The sequence below is a fragment of the Notamacropus eugenii genome, chromosome 2 (assembly GCF_028372415.1).
Source record: "Notamacropus eugenii isolate mMacEug1 chromosome 2, mMacEug1.pri_v2, whole genome shotgun sequence".
Lineage (NCBI taxonomy): Eukaryota > Metazoa > Chordata > Mammalia > Diprotodontia > Macropodidae > Notamacropus > Notamacropus eugenii.
The window spans coordinates 478,982,027-479,003,642 of record NC_092873.1 but is presented as its reverse complement, the minus strand read 5'-3'; the positions used below and the strand labels follow the sequence as shown (position 1 = coordinate 479,003,642).

The 21,616-nt window shown below is 40.6% G+C and overlaps 1 protein-coding gene across 1 annotated transcript in view; it reads right to left on the bottom strand.

Moving 5' to 3' along the window:
* CD247 (CD247 molecule) overlaps window positions 1–14,366 on the bottom strand; it is a 94,929-nt gene extending 80,563 nt beyond the window's left edge. The window contains exon 1 of the mRNA XM_072648740.1: window positions 14,209–14,366. Coding sequence (XP_072504841.1) covers window positions 14,209–14,266 — 58 coding nt within the window. The 5' untranslated portion in view covers window positions 14,267–14,366. The remainder of the gene's footprint in view (window positions 1–14,208) is intronic.
* Window positions 14,367–21,616: the final 7,250 nt, after the last annotated feature.

Below are 21,616 nucleotides of genomic sequence, written 5' to 3'. Positions count from 1 at the left end.
CAGGTGCCCAAATTGCTAGTTAGGACAATGATGCTAAATGATCTCCATAGTCCCTTCTAACTCTGAAATGCTATGGGGTTTTTTTAGATAAACTGAGACATCACTGAAATAACTTGAAAGGAAGCTGTCCCCTTACTGGGGCATTTGGGGAGATTTACTTTGTGGAAATGGGTTTGAATCTTTGATTCTGCAAGAAATTTACCTCATGATAATCAAAGGAACTTTATGACCTTGATGAATCAGTGGCTCTTTTTTTAAAAAATGGGGATGTTAGAACCCATTCAGGTTGTTGGAAGATATTATGTGGATGGAAAAGGCTCTCTCTTCTCTTCTGTTGTGGCTAAGGGCAAAATATGATTGTTGGTCTTTGCCTTATTTACGTTTTCATTGCCTATCACTGAATATCCCTTAGATTATCTATCTACCTATCTACCTTGGGTGGGTCAGGGAGTCAAGGATGATGAAAAAGAATAAATGGCTGGGTTTAGAAATTAGCTTTTGATAGTGAACTTGTCTGATCCTTCTCCCCATACACTCTAAAAGTGTAGTTACAGGCTCCTGGCATTCTTTCCTACCCTCAACTCAATTTTCTTTCTTCAACATCCTACTCATCTACTACCTCCTCCAGGAAGCCTTCTTTAGTCACCCCAATCTACTCTGAAGGCTTTCTTGACTACCCCAATCTACTGAATTATATAGCTGATTGTATAAAGATGTCTATATAACTAGGTAACTGAACTGCTATGTAATCTGGACCATACAATTTCATCGCATATGGTGACACCAGTTGTAATAGGCTAGGCCTGTGGGATCAGTCTGGTATCTCAGGTCAGAGATGAAGGCAAAACAGGTTCACTGGTGGTACATCTTATAGTTAACAAAAAATTTACTTAGATCTAGCATGGAAAGGATATGTAACAAGAAGTGACTTTGATTCACTGAGTGGGGCTCTCTGCTAACTGTGCTGCTCATGATGATCCTAGGGTCAGAAGCTTGAGGAACAGCTGGAACCTCTCCTGCCCCTGGCCTTTTTGTAATTAAGATACCCGAAAACTGCCAAGTCTTAAGTCATCTGAGCCAATTTAGTCCTGAGGACCATATTTCAATGTCTTGTGAAGAAAAAAAGTCTAGCCTACCTAGACTGTGAGGCCTGCCAGCCGTGGGGCCTTAGGAAAAGGCAGCCAAACCCATGTGTCAGGATCCTTGAAAATATTGCTCCTGTCACAGATGATACACAAATTCTCTGGGAATAGAGTTTGTTTGTTTTTTTTTAATGTAGTTAGCCTAGAGGTAGAGGAATTTGGGGTGAGTTTCAGGTGGTACTGGATGGCCACTTAAATTGGAGGGGGCCTCCAAAAGTCTCAGAGCAGATAGCCTGGGAATGTGGCAGAGAGACAAAAAGATCATTTATTAAGCATTTTCTATGTGCTAGGCATTGCGCTATTGCTAGGGCAACATACAAGAGTAGACAAGACAGTCTTGCTCTTAAGAAGCTTAAATTCTAATAGAAGAAGATAACACATAAAGAGGTTCTGGAAAGCTGGGGAAGGAAAAGTTACCTAGCTAGTAACCCAGATCCTCTGACTTCAAGTTCAGCACTTTTTCTAGCACAAGACATTATAGTCAGCTCTTTAAAATAAATTCTTCCTACAGTCTCTGCCCACAACCCCCTAAAGACTTGTCACGCTGACTCTAATCATGTAATCTCCTACCAAAATTCAGATTCAAAGTTTCCCAAAAGTCTTAGCGTAGTTTTAAACTACTAAAGCTTAAGAAGTAGCAGATTTGCCTCACTTAAAAAAAAAACCAAACCAATGTACCTATTCTCTACCTCAAGAAACCTTTAAAAATATACTTTAAAACAAGATGAATTAAGTGGGGGGAGGGAAGATTTATTATATTATTATAATATAATATGTTACAATTAGATTATTTATATTATAAAATGATCCATCCATGTTCAAAATAATTTGCTACAAGATTCTTTAAATTATAAGCTCCTAGCTGCATTTAAAATGTGATTTGTTTCATACAAATCTTCCAAGAATGGATTTACTGTGTAAAGTGATGTCTACCTTGCATATCAGTGGCATGTTCCAGTCCAAGATGTTTGGCTTATTACCCTAACTTTCATGCTGACTTTTTCCTTATAAAGACTTTTTAGCTAGGGTGAGGCATTTAATCATTGCTGGAAACATCACGTATAAAATGGCAGCAAGGCAAGGCAGAAGCTAATGTAGAGTGATGGGTGAGCAAGCCCTGTTTATGTATAGTGTAATGAATTGCTTTGGGAGGAGAACCGAAAGATAATAGAGAAGTGTACATGGAGTTGTGTGTTTAAGTGCTGGACAAGATGACCTCTGAAGAGGGAATCTACCTCGTTGACCTTAAGATTCTGGAAAAGCTGATCAACAAAGGACTACAGCCACTGGAGCCTACTATTCTATGAAACCAGCCTCCCAAAAAAATCCTGGGTAAGGATTTTCCTCTGTGAAAGCTACTCTAGATAGTGGACCAGGCATGCAAACTAGTACAGTTCCACAAACCAAAAAGTTGACCAAAATCAATTTGAGACCTTGAAGAAATCCATCTATAGACAAGCTGAGACACTGACAAAAACAGACTGTGACATATGGCACCAGTAGTGTCTACCTTTGGTTTCTGGCATTTTATGCCATCAAATTTACCTTCTCTGTCACATTGGCCCAGTCAATATGATTGATCTGAATGAACTGTTTGCTAGCCTATGTGTATGGTGCGTGACACACAGTTGATGATCACAGTAATAAATACGGATTGGTTGCTAAGTGTTAGGTCAGATTGTTAAAATGAACGCCTAAACAATCAGACTGCAAAACTGGCAGTCTAGTTTTAGCAACCTTCTTAATGACCAGGTTGAATCATCTATGGAAATCCAACATTTTGTTTTGCAATTTGACTGACTATTCAGATGATCAAAAATTAAGTGGATTTTTTACCATCTTAATACAGTGACAAAGAATCATAGACACGGCCACTGGGGAAATTCATTGAACATTTTATAGTCTAGTCCTACTTTTTTTTTAACCAGTAGCTAAATTTGGGGTTGGTTTGTTTGGCCATTCTGTGAGTCTGACCTAATATTATCTATGCTAGTGGCTCCCTCACCATGAGAGATGACATATGGAACTTCGACTGTGAGTTCTGAGAATTGGCATTTTCCATTTCTCCCCCTCACTAGTAACCTATGAACCAGATGAACAACAGGCCAGGGAAATTCCCATGAACTTCAGCTCTTCATGTTCCATAGATTCCCAAGCTCAATAAAGTTTTTCTCCATTCTCTTCTCCATAGAAGGGAATTTGTTATAATTTGCTAAATAATACGGCACAGCTCATTTACGTGAGTGAGACCAAGAGGAGTTCATCCCCATTCCCCAAAGAACACGAGTATACACACAAACACACATACACATTATGAACGGTCTGAGTAGCTCTACAATTAAATGTTGTTTAAGGAAAAGGCAGAACTTCTAGGACGTTTCCAGCTGGCTCAGTCTTGTTCTTGCTCTGGTCCCTGTAGCAGCACTGACTAATACCCACTGCTATATCCAACAACAACATTGGCTCCACAATCTTCAGCACTTGCCCCCTTCTTTTCATTTCTCCCTATCTCTTCACAAAGTTCTGTGATACTTCTCATTCAGGTAATAAGAGCTGTTGTTTTAACGGAGCCACATATGGAGGACTATGGTTCACATTTCTCAGAGACAGGAATATGTTATCTAACAGACACAGTCAATCCTCAATTGTCCACACCAGTGGAGGGAAATAGTGTCCTAATCTTCAAATGTTAGATGGATAACCAAAAAATCAGTGGAGTAGATTTGAATACTGAATTCCCAAGCAAAATTTGGCAAAAGAACTTAACCTTATAATTCCTTCTAATGCCTCCTTCCAATGGAAACCACCCTAAACATTGATTTTCACCTGTGTTCCATACATTGCTAGTTATTCCTTATGGTCTTGAGTTTTTTTCATGGCATTATTTGACTAAAGCTACATTAAAATGGCTTTGCATCTGCTGAACGCATACCAGCTATTGGTCCTGTGACTGGAGTTGTCCTGGAGCACACCAGACACTTAGCTTGGGGGGTACAGAAGAGCTAATCTGGCATTAAATTTAGGCCAATTGAGGGTTTATCTATTTAAATCCTAACATTTGTTATTCAAAAATAGTTTTTCCTTTGCATGAGGTGGAGGGAAGTGAGGCGCAGAAACAGGTCTTTTATGTCCAGGTATACTTGGTTTTATGAAAACCTGTAATGCCGTCCAAACTTACAAAACATACCAATTAGGAGGTTATTATTCTTTGCTTTACAAAGCAATTTATGAAAAGGTTCCCTAGAGCATTTAAAATATGAACTAATTTGCAAAAATGTGATTTACATGAGAATCTTAACTAACAAGGGGTGTGTGCACATGCATATAAGTGGCAAACTCCAGAATGAGCAAAGCCTCACAGAAAAATCTCATTAAAATGCTCAGTTTGTAGAGGACCTATGATCCCACCAGTATACATGTTCCTTCTAACAACTCAGATCACAAACCCATCCTGGGTTTATTCATCCTGGATCACTCCTGTCTAGTCCTCCCATTAATTTGTCATAGGGGGTCCTTCGCATTTTTCTGGAAACTTTACTTGTGTATTTTCGGCTGCGATGTAAATAGACAATGGATAGGGCTCTGGGCCTGGAGTCAAGAATGCCTGAGTTCAAATGCAGCCTCAGACACTAGCCATGTGCCTTTGGGCAGGTCATTTAATTTTTGTCTCAGTTTCTTCAACTGTAAAATAGTTCATAATACCATTTACCTCACAGGATTGTGGTGAAGATCAGATGAGATAATATTTGTAAAGCACTTAGTACAGAGTCTGACAGTGGGCACTTAATACATGCTTCCTTCCATGGTTGGTTCTTTGGTCAAGTCAAAATATTTGTATATTAGGTATAAAATATGAGAGCTAGTTTGGGCACTAAAAGGTTAAGTGACATGCCAAGGGTCTGATACAGCCAGGATGTATCTGAGGCAGGACTCAGCCTGGTTCCTCCTGACTTGGGGGCCTACTCCCTACTCATTAGGTGACATTTTCTCTTAGATTTAAACAAGAAATTCTCTAAGACTATAAGTTTCAGTAAAAGTTGCTCTGCATTACAGAAAGCTACCAACAAGAATGAAATCTCAGGTCTGGTATGAAGAAAAGACAAATTATACGCACACACACATATACACATATATCTCATATGCGTCATACATACATATATACCTATATCTCCTGTATGTCATACATACACACATATACACACACATCTCATGTGTCCTATATATATATATATATATATATATATATATGCATACATACATAGTGTGAGTGTGTGTGTGTCTGTGTGTGTGCGTAATCATTTAATGAATGCATTTTTTAGACCCTAAACTATGGCAATGATATAAAGTGACTGAATTCCATTTGATCTCATCAGTTCAGTCAACCTTTATTAAGCACCTATCATTTAGGCAGATCCAGTTGACTGGGTTGTTGCCTCCCCCTCCCTTTATTGAATTAGCAGATTGATCAAATCAAATATTTTTCTTAGCATTTTATAGATGCTACCTTTGTCCCTACCTAACTGATAAGAAATTTAGATTCACTGCTAACTGTTTGCTAATTTATAATTTATAGACAGAGGTTCTCAAAGTGGTATCTCCAAACAAATTCACATAGGGTTCGCGTGGATTTTCTTTCAGTTGATCTAAAACATAAGTAGCACTGTGACGTTTTTAATCTTTTTTTTAAAATACTTACATAGAAAACTTCATTTACCAGAATTGTGGCAAAAACTCCAAAGAACAGTAATTTTTTGTAGCACTTCAATTAAACATCAACAATGAAATATAGACTCATGGGATTTGTTTAGTCATGTCCGATTTTTTCACAGCTCTGAAAACCATACTGTCCAAGGGGTTTTCTTGGCAAAGGTACTGGAGTGATTTTCCATTTCCTTCTCCAGCTCATTTTTACAGATAAGGAAACTGAGGCAAACAGGTTACGTGACTTGCCCAGGGTCACACAGCTAGTGAATGTCTGAGACCAGATATGAACTCAAGAGGAGTCTTCCTGACCCCGGGCCCAGTACTCTCTCCATTGCACCACCTAGCTGCTTCCTCCAAACCCATCATTACAAATGAGTAAACAGAGAATGATGGAAAGGAGGTGATTTGCCCAACATCGCAGAATAACGGAGAGGACTAAACAGAGGACTTGGTGGGAAAGGACCTCAGTTTTGTCCTTCTTTTGCAATTTATCTAGCTGTGATTTTTGGGGGGAGGGGCCAAACCCCTCACCCTCCAAGGGCCTTAGTGTAAATGTAAAATTCTCTGTAAAATAAGGGAGGTAGTCAGATAATCTTTTAAGTCTTTTCCACTTCTAACATTCTGTGATTCTGTTATTTTACCCAAAACTAATGCCAGACTTACTGGTCTGCAGAAACAGCAGAGGCCAGATTCAGAGTTGAGGACCCTGACTTCAAACCCAGGATTCGTTCCACTGGACTATAATCAGAGGGAAGAGTTACATTAAGTAAAAATATCAGGCGAAGAACTAATCATCTCTAACTTCTCAAACAGGAAGCCATGTTTGTTAAGGCGAATCCTTTAAAAAAGAGCCTGCTTCAGAAATCAACCATTATACATTGACGCATAAGAACTTAGCCAAAGGCCCATCTGATTGAGTGCAGCAAAGAAGCAAATCTATATTCTATTTTTTCTCTTTTTTTTCCTTTCAGTTTGAGAATTAAGTGCCCAGTTGCACAATTATTAGCTAAGAATGTAACGTGCAAAGCAAATGTAGGCAGTGGCTACTCACAGCATTGTGGCGTCCTTGACCACTTCCTATATTAGCCTGCTCCACATTGTCAGGTGGGTCTCATGCACTTTGATGGCCTTCCTTCCCCTCCCCCCTCTTGCTACACCTCCTCCACCCCAACTTTTACTTCTTTGGTTCTCATAATAATAAATACCTACTTACTATAGCACAGGATGTGATCCCACCACCATGCCCACAGTCTGCAGGGTGGTTTGTTTTTTTTTTAATGGGTCCAAAGTTTGTCCTAAGCCGGCGTCCCTGTATGGACACTAGAGTTGAAGTAGCTGACTTCGGAGGTCCTCCAGTCCATTTCCCCAACAAAGGCATGAAATCTACAACGTCCTTGAGAAGTAGTCTTCCAGCCTCCTTAGAATGCTTCCAGAGACGGAAAACTCCTTCCTTCATGAGGAAGCTCATTTCGTTTTTAGACAGCTCTAATTATTAGGAATCTACCCAGTCTATTGAGCTGAATTCTGTCTTGTCATTTCTATCCCATCCCCCTGTACTGCAGTGTGGAGGAAATCATCTGAACACTAATTTGTCCTCAGCAGGGTAACATTTGAAGACAGCTATGGGGCCCTTCCCTAAGTCTTTTCTATCTTCAGTTCCTTCAACCACTCATAAAATGACTTCAAACTCATTCCCTATCCAAAGCACAAGGAAAAAGAGCCTGTGATAATTAGAGTTTGAATAGAAGCTACCCCAAAAGACTGATAGAGTGAAATGAGCTGGACCAGTGATCATAATCACTTAAAGAAAAATTATGGCCTTTCAATCAATGAAGCAGGAATTGTGACTTCAGAAGGCTGGTGATGACACACACCACCGCCATCTTGGCAAATGACACTTCTCTCTGCCTCAGTTTCTTTAACTATGAAATGTGGCTAATGCTAGCACCTACCTCCTAGGGTTGTTGTGAGAATCAAGTGATTTAATATTTATGAAGTATTTAGCACAATGCCTGGTACACAGCGGATACTTCATAAATGTGTGTTCCCTCCCCCATCCCCCTTTTCTCCTTCCCTTCTTGGTAATGGACTCGAGATATAGAATGAACAGGGGCAAGAGACTGACAATAACATATCTGAACCACAGACAACTCCAGGGAGTAATTTAACCCTTACTTGCCATGTTGTTCATCCTTCGTTTTCAAAAAGGACCAGCGATATCACAGGGTGATGTCTTGATTCGTGTGTGAATTGGATTTAAGTGAGGCAGAGTTGCACAAAGTCACCAGCGTCATTCTTCCAGAGTCATCTAAGTCCAGTGGCAAGTCAAAAATTAAGAAGACTGGTGATGGGCCGGGATGTGGTGGATGACCGAGGTGTCTTCAAAGTCTGACCAATCTCTCAGCGCTTCACAGTGCTTGCTTTAGCCACCTTCATGGCTGTTGAAATGAATTATTCTCATCTGCCCACTTCACCAGGGAAAGTCTTCATAAGCTTGGAGTAGACATCCCTCTAACTCACCTACAGTTTTGAAGCCTGTCAGTTACCCTCAACCTGGTTTAGCCCATCTGCGGAGATAGTTTCCTAGGTCTAGCCATTCTGCCAGGGGAAGTCTTCGCATGTTTAGGATAGACACCCCCCTAACTCACCGATGGGTTTGAGGCCTACCAGTCACCCTCAACCTGGTTTAGGCTGTTTGTCAAGGAGGTTTACTGGGGTGTAGACACTGCACATGCTACAGCTTCTTGGAACCACAGGTGAGAGTTGAGTTCCAGATAGACACCAAAGGTGCATGAGTAGCCCTGAAAGTGCTGGTCTTCTTTGAACACACCATATACTCCATACATACTAAGAAAGAGGCCTAAGAATGAATTAGCATTTCTAATGCCCAAGTGACCTGGAAATATGCTCGATTTACAGAATGGAACATACATTTTTGGTCAATACCAGTGAAGTGATTTTTTTTCCCTGACTATACCAATTATAAGGGAGGGCTAGGAAAAAAAAAGAGTCAGGGGCAGATGGCTCAGGGAATTGCATGGAGTGGAAGAACTACATTTATTTACCCTAAATATATAGGAAACAGCCCGGCTGACTCCACAGTTATCTTGTAGATTTTTTTAAAGTACATTTGGGGCATATTCTCCATATGCCAGTTGTTTGGGGGTCAACCTTGTGAAGTTCAGAGAGGTGAACCATCAGATATTTGGCTACCAGGACCTGATCAATTCATGATCATCCTTTACTAAGTCAAGGCAACACCGAGATCTACATTTGTTCAAGAGGCATCCATAAAAGTCATGAATCCCTTAAGAATTGAAGTTTTCCTCTTCAAAAATTTTTCCCCCAGTTTTTTTTTTTTTAGAACACTCTTGCCTTTTATTTAACTAAGAAGGGCCTGCCTTTATAGGGTGCTTTAAGGTTTATAAAAGCCCTTTCCTTTCTGCTAAAAAACTCAAACTTCAGTCCTCAGAAAGCTAGAAAAATTTGCACAAAATCATACAGGAAGTTAGTGACAGGCTTAGGGCTAGAATTCAGGTCTTCTGGTTGCCTGTACCAAAGACAAATTTGAGACAGGTTGCTGCCTATACACTCCTTACCTGGAGGGTTTCACATATTTACTACTATAACAGCTATTAAACAATGAAAACCTTTTCTTATTTTCCATACTAATAATCTAGCTGTCCCTAATGATTTTTAAAAATTTTCCACTGGTCTACTTTAAAGTAACATAATGAGAAAGGCAGAAGTCAAAAATGTTCCTGGTTTTTCAACGATGGTCCAGGTCAAGTTGGAGATTGTGCTGGACACCCTTTCCCCCATTTTAATTACTTAACTACCTGTAAATTTCTCCTCATTAACAGCCCTCTCACCTCACATGGAATGGTATGACTAGGACCTTTGTTTTGTACTATTTGACCTGCCATCTTAACTGTCTAATTTTTTAGGAAAGATTGTACAGCATCCTTCTGTTCTCCAGAGGAAAAGGTTCGACAGAAATAAAAAATCCAGTCCAATGGAAAATAAAATCAGTCCATAAGGACTATTTTAACCATATGGTTATTTAATAAGTATGCTTGTCTTTTAGACCGTGTCTGAATGAGATGGCTGCATTCAACTTAGCAAAATTCAAATAAACTTTTGTTTAGCCTCTGCTATGAAAGCTGGATCAATGGGGCTCAGGTAACTTCCCAAACTTTCAATGTGGCTTTCTTTTAAAAATTTACTAAATTAACTGATTAAACAAATTGATAGAACAAACTAGTTATCTTACTGCTGTATAAATGCAGCCTTTGGTCATCGTTGACCAAGGAAATTTCAGTTCATTGCCAGTTATTTGCCAATTTATAATTAATTCATAGACCCAAGAGAATAGGCGTTCTCAAAGAGAGATCTCCAGGTTGCTCTAGAACCACTTGGATTATCTTTCAACTAAAATGCAAGTCATATCATGAAATGTATCTTCAAAAAATACATTTTAATTATGCACTTAATTATCAACAAGCACAAAAATTCAAACACACAAAGAAAAAAAAGGATTGTAAATGAAATGGTGAACTTCAGTTATGTACATTTGCTTTAAAACAGAACGTAACAAGTTTAAAAACGTAGTAATCAAACTGCCGTTTGTTTCTATGGCCCTTTGTGAATTTTTTTTCCCCTCTCCTTTATTGATACTTTTTTTTCTACTTGAGTTGTTTTAAAATAGTTTTTCAGTGCACACACAAAACATGCACATTATTTTTGAAAATAGCCATACTCATCATCATTTAATCGGGCAAAAGCTCCACAAAATTGTGATGTGGTTCCAAAGGTTTTGGAGGGGACTGCAACAGCAAATCCAAGGAGATTTTTGTTCTGTTCTAAGAAATTCATGGGCCAAGAAATCTAAGAAGTTCTGGGTTACGACAAGTGGTTGGCTCTTGCATATCAGCAAAATGAAGTTTTAGGAGCAGAAATGAACTAACATGAAAGATCCCATTCTTATATCATTTTCATGAATATCCCCCTTATATTTAAACACTTCTCCTCACTCAGTGAGATACAAGTTGCTTATACCAGGAACATTGTGTAGCACTTGTTTTTAAATTTATATTAAAAGCGTTTTTCTTAGATACCCAGTTACGTGTTACATATATACTCTTATCTATGCACAGATTCCTTCCCGTGTATGCAATTAAATTTCAAGACTATGCAATATTGATCACGGACAACTAGATGGATTTTTCTATAAAATATTCTTAGAGTCAATTCTATGTAACAGTCTTAGGACACTGAATTTACTCAAATACATTTTTCTCCCCGAGAACATCTCTCTACAAAACAAAGAATAATAAGGTACTTATTTGTATTGCTATGGGACCAGTCAAATCCTTGAAGTCCATGAGGGAATATCCTCATTTGGGGGTCAAGGTATGACTCCTAAATTTGTGACCAGTTATACTAATAAATCTCCCGTGATATGAGTGAAGCATTATTGGATGGACTGAATCACTCATTATTTGCATTATGGTATCATTGGGTACCAATGGGCAAACAACAACTGTGGGTAGTCATATTCCTGTCCTGCAAGTCTCCTGTATATAGGCCCAGGTTCGGATAATCTCCTGAAGACAACTATCATGCCAGGTGACTTGGTTTCATTCACAAAAGTGGTAGATCCCTGCCTGCTGGCCCTTGGGGTTGTCTCTGGGACATAGGTAGTATTCTCAGTCTCTTGACCTAACTTTCCATTGTGGGAGAAAGAGAGCATCCTTGGGACATGGGTGGGAGGTATCAATAAGGATACAAAAGTAGAACTGATCTTTGCAGTATGGATATGTATGTTATTTCAAATGCTTCTCAACTTAAGCTTTGGTATCTTCCGGCAAAGTCAATAATAAGGTAGTCCAGTTATTACTTGGATTTTTTTTTAATCCCTTATTTGTTTGTTTGATTTGTAGAATGATCTGTATATATTGTTGCTTTGGAAATAAAGCTTAAGGTGGTAGTATCGCTGTAAAAATCACAGTAAAAAGGAAAGATAAATATAATTTTAAAATATTATAGGTAAGAGAAAAAGAGGCCTTCATTCAAATACTAGATTGTGACCATTCCATAGGGCCATAGTCTAAGAGTCAGAAGGGACCATAGAATTAATTAGTTCAATGCTCTTATTCTATAAGTAAGGAAACTGAGGACCCTCGAGGTGAAGTAACTTGTCCAATGTCCCACTGGTAGCAAATGGTCAAACCAGGATTGAAACCCAAGTCATCTGATTCTAGATCCAGGGTTCTTTCTACAGTATCAAATTGCCACCTCAGCAAGGACATTGTACAGACGTGGCCTCTGGGACCAAAGTCACTCTATGTTTTTTCTTCTACAACAAATATGGAGTATCTATCCACACTTAATGAGGAGATCTTCCATCAGAGCCTGGGCTAGTATGGCAGCCATTTGAAAAAAAATCCTTTTGTCAGCAGCCTTGAGTTGAATTATTTTCATTTGGGCACCTACACTTGTCATTCAGATGTTGAAATAATAGGATTTAAGAAAAGCTAATAAGCTAGTCCATGTCTCCAAGGGGCAAAGGGCCCAGCTCTCTATACTGTCCTGTGCCCATTACATGAATCTCAGGTTTACTCTTTGCCATCACTACTCTATGGTAAAATGGACTGCCTTTCCTTTCCACTTTCTGGCTTCTCCAGTGGTACTACTACTTAGATGTTTGTCTACTACTGACCTACAAACATTACAGTTTGGGATCCCAGCTAAGTTTCATTTTGGTTTGAGGTCAATTTTATTTTGGTGGGGGGATGGAGGTACAAACCAGGCATAGTTACTCTCATGGGTAAGTTCTATATCACTCAATCAACTTAGCTCTAGATCCCTTCTCCCCCATAATCTCCACAAGCCAATTGATTGTCTTTACCCTCTAAATTCAACACATTTTTATTGTTCGCTTGGGCATCATGGAGCTTTCATAAGTCACAGGAAGATACACTTGGGTTTCACTTATGGGCAAACGGCTATACAATGTGACTCATTCACAAGGCCAATGCTAAGCAGAAAAAGTTGTGTTCTTACAGAAAATGTCATGGTGCCCAATTTCCCGTAACTTTGCTCCAAAGAAATGATGAGAGCGTGTGCTCCTGATAGAGGCATAGGTACCATGTTGTTCTCTTAATCATCCGAACTTTCTTTCACATCTCTCAGAAGCTTGAGAGTGTAGAGCTGAGTATCTGACTAAGCAAAGCAGTGGGGAACTAGATATGGAGAAAGGTCTACATCTGTTGGAAGGCAGTTTCCATTTCCAGCTCCTTTCTTCACTGTTAGCTCATCCCACCCTTAGTGAAAATTAAAATTAAAACCTTTTATCTATAGGATGTTCAATACCAAAGCTACCCATTCACTTTCCTCCTCGCGCCCTGAGCTAGAAGACAGGGCAAAATAATCATAAAGTGTACATTGGAACAAGGGGTGTCTCTAGAATAGGCCAGCACCAAGGGTTGGCCTCAGCATCCTTTTGCCTTTATATTCCCTCTAGCCTCTGGCCCCCTACTTGCCCTCCACTCCTCTTTAAGCCTAGAGAGCAACATGACAGCTGTTATAAAGCCCAGGTTGGGTGTGTCTCTGCAGGCCTCTCTCTAAGCCATGGATATGCAGGGTCAACTATGACAAAGCTTTTTGAAAGTCTGGTCTTTTCATAAACACTTTATGATAGCATGCAAAATGAGGGTCTGGTCTGGCTGAAGTGTCTAGATACCCTCCTGAGGATTCAGGAAAAAATTGGCTGCAAATGAAAGACCCTTTCCAACACACTGCTTTTGCCACTGAACTCCAGTTCTTTCTCTTGACCCACCTAACATCATCATTCATCCTGACATAGCCAGCCAGGAAACTTGCGAATACTTTTAGTTTGCAAAGAAGAAAAGGGTCCAAACAGTAGTGGTAGTAAGTGGAAGGCCCAAATCTAAAGGCGGGACATGTCTCATGAAACACGGCTCAGATGACAGTTTCTGGTTCAGGTCAGCCTTATATTGTTCCATCCTCCCCAAAGACACCTTATGTCTTGATCCCCATTTCATTTCCCCCTAAAGGCTTTCTTTATGCCTAGAAAAAAAAATTTATATCTAGGAGAGGCAGGGACATGTAGGAAAGTTATGTCTTTGAGTGGCTAGCTCTAAAACAATGTTTAACTTTCTTGTAATGTAACACGGAACACAGGCATAACACAGGTAGGGTCCCATCCTGTCTCCCCCATCACCGTTCCTCTTCTCTGATTTCAGGAAGATAGTAATTTGATGGAGAGACCCATTTCTTTCCCCTTTCTCCAATGAATTTCTAAAAGAGTCCCCCCTGCTATCTGAAAACCTGGCCTTACCTGTAATTGGGACCCGTGCCTGCAGGATGGCTGTGATAACAATCCCCTTCCACTTCATCTCTTTCTTTCCCCCAGGATGGTGCTTGGGGGGACAGGAGGCCAATTGGCAGCTGGGTCTAGGACGATGAAGAGAAAAGCAACCTCGGCAGGCTTTGTTCTTCTGACTGCCTCCTCAGGAAGTGTGAGGACTAGAAGATCTTTCAGAAAGCACCTGCCAACAGGGAGGCTGCATGACACACACTCCCCCTTTTGGTTCACAATGAGGAAGCTTCAGAGGTTTGAGGTTTTGGGGTGTGTGTGTGCATGTGTATGTGTGTGTGTGTGCATGTGTGTGTGTGTGTGTGTGCCATTTCTCTCATCTCAGGATTGATCTTTCATTTTCCTTTTTTTAATAGGTGTTAGAAATGGCTAATTGTCCACCCCATGCTCCAGGGATCAGGTAAGTTTGGTTCCTGGACAGACATGACCCAGCTGCTTGCTAGAACTGAGAGCTGCCTCTTCCCTGGCCCCTTGTCTTGCACCTCCTAATTTCAGTGCCCATCTGACTGACAGAACCTGCTGGGTGGCTAGGAATCAACTGACATCAGTGAATCAGATTTTATATTTTGCAGAGTACATTTTGAAGAATGCAGTTGGCCACTCAGAGATAAATTTTAGAGACACTATTCTCACTCCACTCACCCCCAATTATGTTCACCAATCCTTTCCACATTTTCCAACATGGCAGTAGAGATGTTGGTGACAGATCTGGTTCTTCTCCCACTTCCCTGCCCCAATCTTGTAGTTTAGATTTAGAGAAATATTCCAATTTTCTGATACTGAGTGGAGTAAGGCTAACCCTGTTTCATCAAGCATTTGTGAGAATTGAGTTTCAGCGGGACAGGAGAGTGCTTCATAGCCTTGTACATTCAGCAAGATTAGTCTTGACTTGGTATTGGAGAGGGAGGCCAGCTTTCATTGAATATACATATCTAGACCATTCTGGGTCACTTTTCACACTATATAGTAGTAGGTCATTTGGAGGCACTCTGGAAAGTTATTGTTCTGGAGGCAGCACAGTAGAAAGCAAGGTGGATTTGCATTTGAAGGACGCAGTTTCAAATCCTGGCTCCATCAGTGTCACCTGTATTAGCTTAGTCCAATGGCTGAACCTCTTTGGGAATCTATCCTTTATCTACAAAATAAGTGTTGAAATAGATGATTTCTAGATGGTAGGCACAGCTTCCAATTACAGATAAAGACATCCAGCCCGACATCATATATAGTCTATTTTTTTTCTCCAGTACAATGTTAGTTCTTTGTAGGCAGGAACTTGTGTTTGTTTTGTTTTGTTTTTGCCTTTATAGCCCTAACACCTAACCCAGGAACTTGCACATAAAAAGTGCTTAATAATAATTGCTGGACTGAACTGAATAGGATTGGATTAGATTGAAGTTGGGTCATAACATGCCTAGAGAACTGACCTGTTCTCCACAGAATCTTTGGGATTGAGAAAGACTGAAGGTCGGTTTGACCAGAATGACAATGGCCTTGGGAATACTGCAAGTTAAATAGCTTTTGGAATCACTGCTATTAGCTACATATTGCTTAGCAAGAATGACAGACAGTATCTGGGTTTCAGGCTAGATATCAAAGGATATGTAAGTCAGGTAGAAGGTGGTAATGCCTTCCTGTGTCATTTACATGAGTAGATTAATTCCTTGTTAACCAAATTAATATGGATTAAGCTGGCACTGGCATGGAATGTGTCTTCTTGGTATGTCATGAACTTGACCTACATTTGGTATTTTGTCTTGGTATTTTAACACCACTTTTTAATACCATTTCAAGGATCATTGGTTGAATTGTAGCTAATAACACCCTTGAGCTATGACTGAAATTCAATGACTTTGGAATTAGGAGAGCTAGAGAGATACAAAGAGGAACAGAGATTTAAAAAGCCACAGAGGGAGATTCTGGTCCTCTGGAAGCAAGCCAACATATACTTTCCAGGCAACTAAGTTCATCAGGTTATCACATTGCCCCAACAGAAGAGAGAACTTGGTAATTTCTGGGATGGTAGCAAATGGAGACAATGATGAAACAGAGAAGAGAAGCCAGGACCAGTCAGGAGCTATACAATCTAAACTGGCGTTGATGTGGCAGCAGCGGGAGAGTGATGGAGTTCTTGGACAAGCAGTAAAATGACTGAGCCTCCTGGACACTGAGGAGGAATTCCCCCAGCAGGGGCCACAGCTAAGGAACAATGAGGAACAGATGTGGACTTAGAAAGGTGTAGGGAGGGGAAGCCAACTTCCTATAAACCCTGAATTGTTTCCTCTTTGAGAGGAACCCCAACAAGGGTAATACTGTAGGTCTATTATAAGTCTAGAAGATTATATAAGTTCTAAGGAAGGTGAGACCCAACAGAAGGAAGGGTTGCTTGACTCTTTAGCAACCCTCAATGTTTGTGTTTCCTGGAGGGACCTCAATAAATATAATACTGTAAGTCTGGAGGTGACTGTATAGGTCCCTGTGAAGGTGAAGCTTATCTAAGAGAGAAGTATTAACTGTCTAGAGATTCGTCAGGCTTTCTCTTTCTAAGAAGGCATCTACTCTAGAGTAGATTGAGTAGATCTCTGGGAGAGGTGGAGGTCCACCAGAGAGGGAAGGAAATTTCTCTGGACTATTTATGAATTAATTGTGAGTTATTTACATTTTGGGTCAGGTAAAATTAAAGCCTGTCCTATATTTGATATGCTGTTAGCCTGAGTGCTTGCATGGGATTTGAAAGTCTTTTTTTCCTTTCTGTGGCGATCAAGGAATGAGTCCAAGTGTAATGTTCCCAGGAAAACCTGGATGAGGTCACAAACCAAAGAGAGAGAATGATTACTAAGAAGCCTCTAAGACTGAGTTAAGATTATAATACTCAAAAGCTTTTCATTCTGGGCCATGGGTTGGTCAGAAATTGGTGATGAATGAAGAAAAGGATGTCACTGTTGTTACGTTGAGGCTTGAGTGTTTCTCCTTTAACACAATATCACTCTTCACATCACTCTTCAAATGTTGCTTTGGCAACGAAGGACAAACACCCACTCTTCAAATGTACTACTACACCGAAGCTGGGACACCAATGGGACCCTGCCTAAGGGCTCTTCTGGACCCTCCTAGCTTTAGAGTGGTTATCAATAGTAACTGTTGCTGTTTCCCACCCAGCCTGATATCTTTCTTTTTCTTGGGCTCATTGAAGGGACCATGCCCTGGCTATTTCTTAAACAGGCCTATTCAATGAATGGGCATTGCCTCACCTTAAGTGAGTACTTACAAAGACCTTGGCCTAAAGGGCCCAAGTTCTCCAAGTGCATCCTGGGTCATCTCTAGTCATCCTGATGAGTATCTGGTCACTTGACTCAGATGGCTCTGGAGAAGTGAGGTTGGTGACCTGCACAATCCTCCCTCACTCAAAACAAAGTCAGGTGCAAGTCATGTCATCATTTCTCTGACAGCATGGTCTTCTTTGTCAATGAAGGACAAATACAACTCTTCAAATGGGTTGTATCTGTGGAAATATCCCAACTATCTATAAATGAAGAGAAGGTGGTCTTCCCTCACATTCATCCAAAATTGTGAAAGAGTTGAATCAATAGCTAGAAAGAAGAGAACCTCAAAGACTTACACACTATGGAAGGGTTAGAGTTTCTGTCCTGCTGGTGCTGGGGTTTGAACCTAGGAGCAGCTCCTCAGATAGGCCTGTCTGATTTCATCAGAGTCATCCAGTCTTTTATCCCAGAGACTTCAAGCTATCTGGACCAAAACACTCAGAGGAAGCTGTGTCCCTGGGACACACACACACACACACACACACACACACACACACACACACACACACACACACACACAAACTGTGTCCCTGGGACACACACATGCTCCTTAAAGAGATAGAAAGGACCTGACCAAGATGTAGAATCTCTAACTTCCTTCAAGGCTCATCTCATGTGCCATCCCACACAGGAAGACGTTAGAGTTTGCTCCTTCCTCCTCAAAGTGTCATGTACACACACATCTGTTTACATGTTGTGCCCCCGCCTCCCCATCCTGCCTCTGACAACGACTTACTGGGTGACTCTGGGCACAGCACTTAACCTCTCCATGTTCTAGGTCCACGTTGTCAAATTCACATAGAAACAGGAGCTGCTAAACCATACACAGGGATTCCTGAAGCTGCATATTGACTTAAAAAAAAGACATTATCATCATTATCTAAGTTCTATAATACTCTTATTTATTTATTTTTCATTGTTTCTCAATTGCATTCTAATCCAGCCTGGGCCTCATGTGTTCTGGGGCTGGGTGTCTGCCACAAGCAACTCTGGAAGACCTACAGTGGCAGAGGAGATTTCCTTATTCAAGAATTCCTTTTATCAATGAGATCTCAAATCCGATCCCTATCCCTTATCTCCCCCAAGGTAATCTCTTTGAGGGCAAGATCAATCACTAGGACAGACCAAGCACCGGTTTCTCTTCAGTCAGGAGGATCAGCCATGTTCACCAACTCTTCCCCACCTCCACTGCATTTATGCACTCAAGCCAACATCAGAGAATGATCCAGAGAAACACCAATCTTTTTGTGGCTTTCAGGGGACTGACTATCTCTACTCCTAGTGTTTGGTTGAATCATTGAGTATGGTAAGGGTAATAATACATAAGGAGGTCAGAAAGATAGAGTGGGTCCAGGTTGTGAAGGGCTTTAAAAGCTAGGCAGAGGTCTTTCTCTTTTTATCCAAGAGGCAATTAGAGAGCCACCAGAATTTACTGAGAAGAGGAATGATCTAGTCAGATGGACACTTAGGGAAAATCACTTTGGCAAATGCATAGAGGATGGATTGCAATGGAGAGAGAACTGAAGCAGATTCCTTCCTGGATATATTCAAATGAAAAGGCAAAGACTGCTTCCTCATGGTGGGTAGAGAAGCCTCAGGCCTTTACCCCTCTACTGGGGCCATGCTGCCTATGAGGACATGGCCATGTTGCTGCTTTTGTCTCTGTTGTATCCATTCTTTTTGGTTTTCAGATGAAGGAGACTGGATATGACTCTGACCTTATGAACTTCAAAAGGTCAAGAGAGTGAGCCAGCAGAAGTCTGGAAGAGTAATCCATGTTGGGACTTGCCAGGAACAAAGTCCTAATTGATCTGCCTGGTCCAATTAAGCATTAGCAAAGATGTAGATTCATTCCCCCATCAGCTGTGTTGCATTTGGAAAGGAATTTGGTGGGGCAAATGATATATAGACACAGCCTAGAGACCCAGATGGTAAAAGGAAAAGTGTGCCTCTAAGTGTTGGGGGAAAGTGTTTGCATGAATATTCTTATTATATCTTCTTAGTAAATATCTTTCATAAAAACTTAAAAGAGAAAAAGGCCATCTCAGTAGTCTAGTGAGATCCAATAATATTAATAAGAATGAGAAGTAATGAAATCCTGAACTAAGCAGATCTTGACTAAGTATTTACTGAGTAAGGTAGTGACCTAGTCAGATAGGCACTCAGGGAAAATCGCATTGGCAAATATTCAGAGGATGGATATAATGGGGAAAGAACTGAGACCAATTAGAATCCCAGTACAGATGGTTATATTCAAATGAGAAGGCAAAAACTACTTCCTTGTGGTGGGGAGAGTTGAGTGTAATGCTGAGGTCATGAACCTGGGGGACTAGAAAACTGATAATGCCTTCAATAAAAATAGGAAATTTAGGAGAGAGGTGGAGACATGAGCTTTATACATGTTGAGTTTGAGATGCCTCTGAGTCAGGAAGTTCAAAACGTTCAATTGCAGTTGCTGATGAGGAACTGAAGCTCAGGAGAAAGTCTGGGGCTGGATATATAGATCTGTAAATCATCTACATAGAACTTATAACTAGATCATAGGAGTTGGTGAGATCACCAAGAGAATATAGAGGGAGAAGAATGTCCAAGATAGTACCTTTGGCGACAGTTATTGGGCATGACTTGGATATAGGTATGTGGAAGAACCAGGAGAAAACAGTGTGATGAAAACCTGGAAAGGAAAAGGTAACCAGGAGTAGAAGGTGACTAGGAGGTGTTGGACTTGTCAAGGACAAGGGCTGCCTCTTCATCAGAGACTGGAGGAAAAGCAAGAGGGAGAGTACTAATGTCAAGGGGTTTTGAAATGAAAAGTTACCTAGCTCACTTTGAATGGACTCAAATGTCTTATAAAGTAGTTGGGTAGGGAAAGGGGGAAGTGTAGATGGTTAGAGGAGGGAAGAGAAAGTTTTCAATACTGTAGTTTCTGCAATAAGGGTATCAATTAGAGAGGAGTATGTGGATTGTTATGTTGCAGTGAAGACCCAGTTCACGTTAGATAATGCAAATGCGTTGGGTATTCAGTCAGCATGTTTCTATAACTTCCTCCAGCTCTGTTCAGAAGAAAATGAGCAGGATCAGAGCAGGCAGATGACAGAAGTAATCCAACACTAGGGCTTAGCAAGAGATGAGTGGCAACTGGACAAAGGAATAAAGGATTCAAGAACAGGGCACAGCATGGAGCTGAATTGCTCAACTACAGGGTCAAGACTGGAAAATGAGGACACAAATCAGAGCAGGAGAAATGGCCTAAAAAAGTACTGAGGGGAAGTCTTGATGAGGGTTAAGACTAGATTTAGGAAAAGATGGAGAGAAGTGGAATGTCATGGAGTTATGGTCAGATAGAGGACTGTCCAAGATTTTGCTCAAGGAAGTGGGAGCACTTGTAGTAATGGTGAGATCAAGGATAGGCCTGGGTACACTACACATTTATGTCATCCAACTTCAACTGGACCCTCAGCATATCAAAGCAATCCTTTTAGTCCTCCTTAATAGATTCTCCATCATAACTGATTTCAGTAAGATATCTGACAAAGTGTTTCATGCTGTCCTTACGGACTAAATAAAGAAGTGTGGGCTATCTGATTTACGTAATTTGTGGGTAAACAGTTATCTCCACAGATAATGAATAGAATGAGTCCTGGAGGGCTCTAGTAGTATGTCTTGACTTGTTTTGCACCCTATATGACATTTATATCAATGATTTCTAGGGAAAAGTATCATAAGATCCAATCAATAACTCTTCTACTGTCCTTTAACGTAGAAACTGCAGCCTTCTAAATAGAATGAGGAGGTGTGGCTGGTGCTGTGACCTCAAGCTCAGAAGGGGAGCTAACAAACCCTAGGAAGTGAACTGTCTGAGGCTGCCATGATCAATAACACCCTACCTTTGATCACTGTGTTGTTCACAGGACACTTTGAACTGGGTCCTCATTTAGTCTGATTCTCACTTAGGTGTTACTTGCTTCTGACTGTCTGGCAGGCCTCCCTCTCTCTCATAGTTGGCCCCTGGTTGACCTCTAGTTGTTATGGCCTATGACTCTGCACTT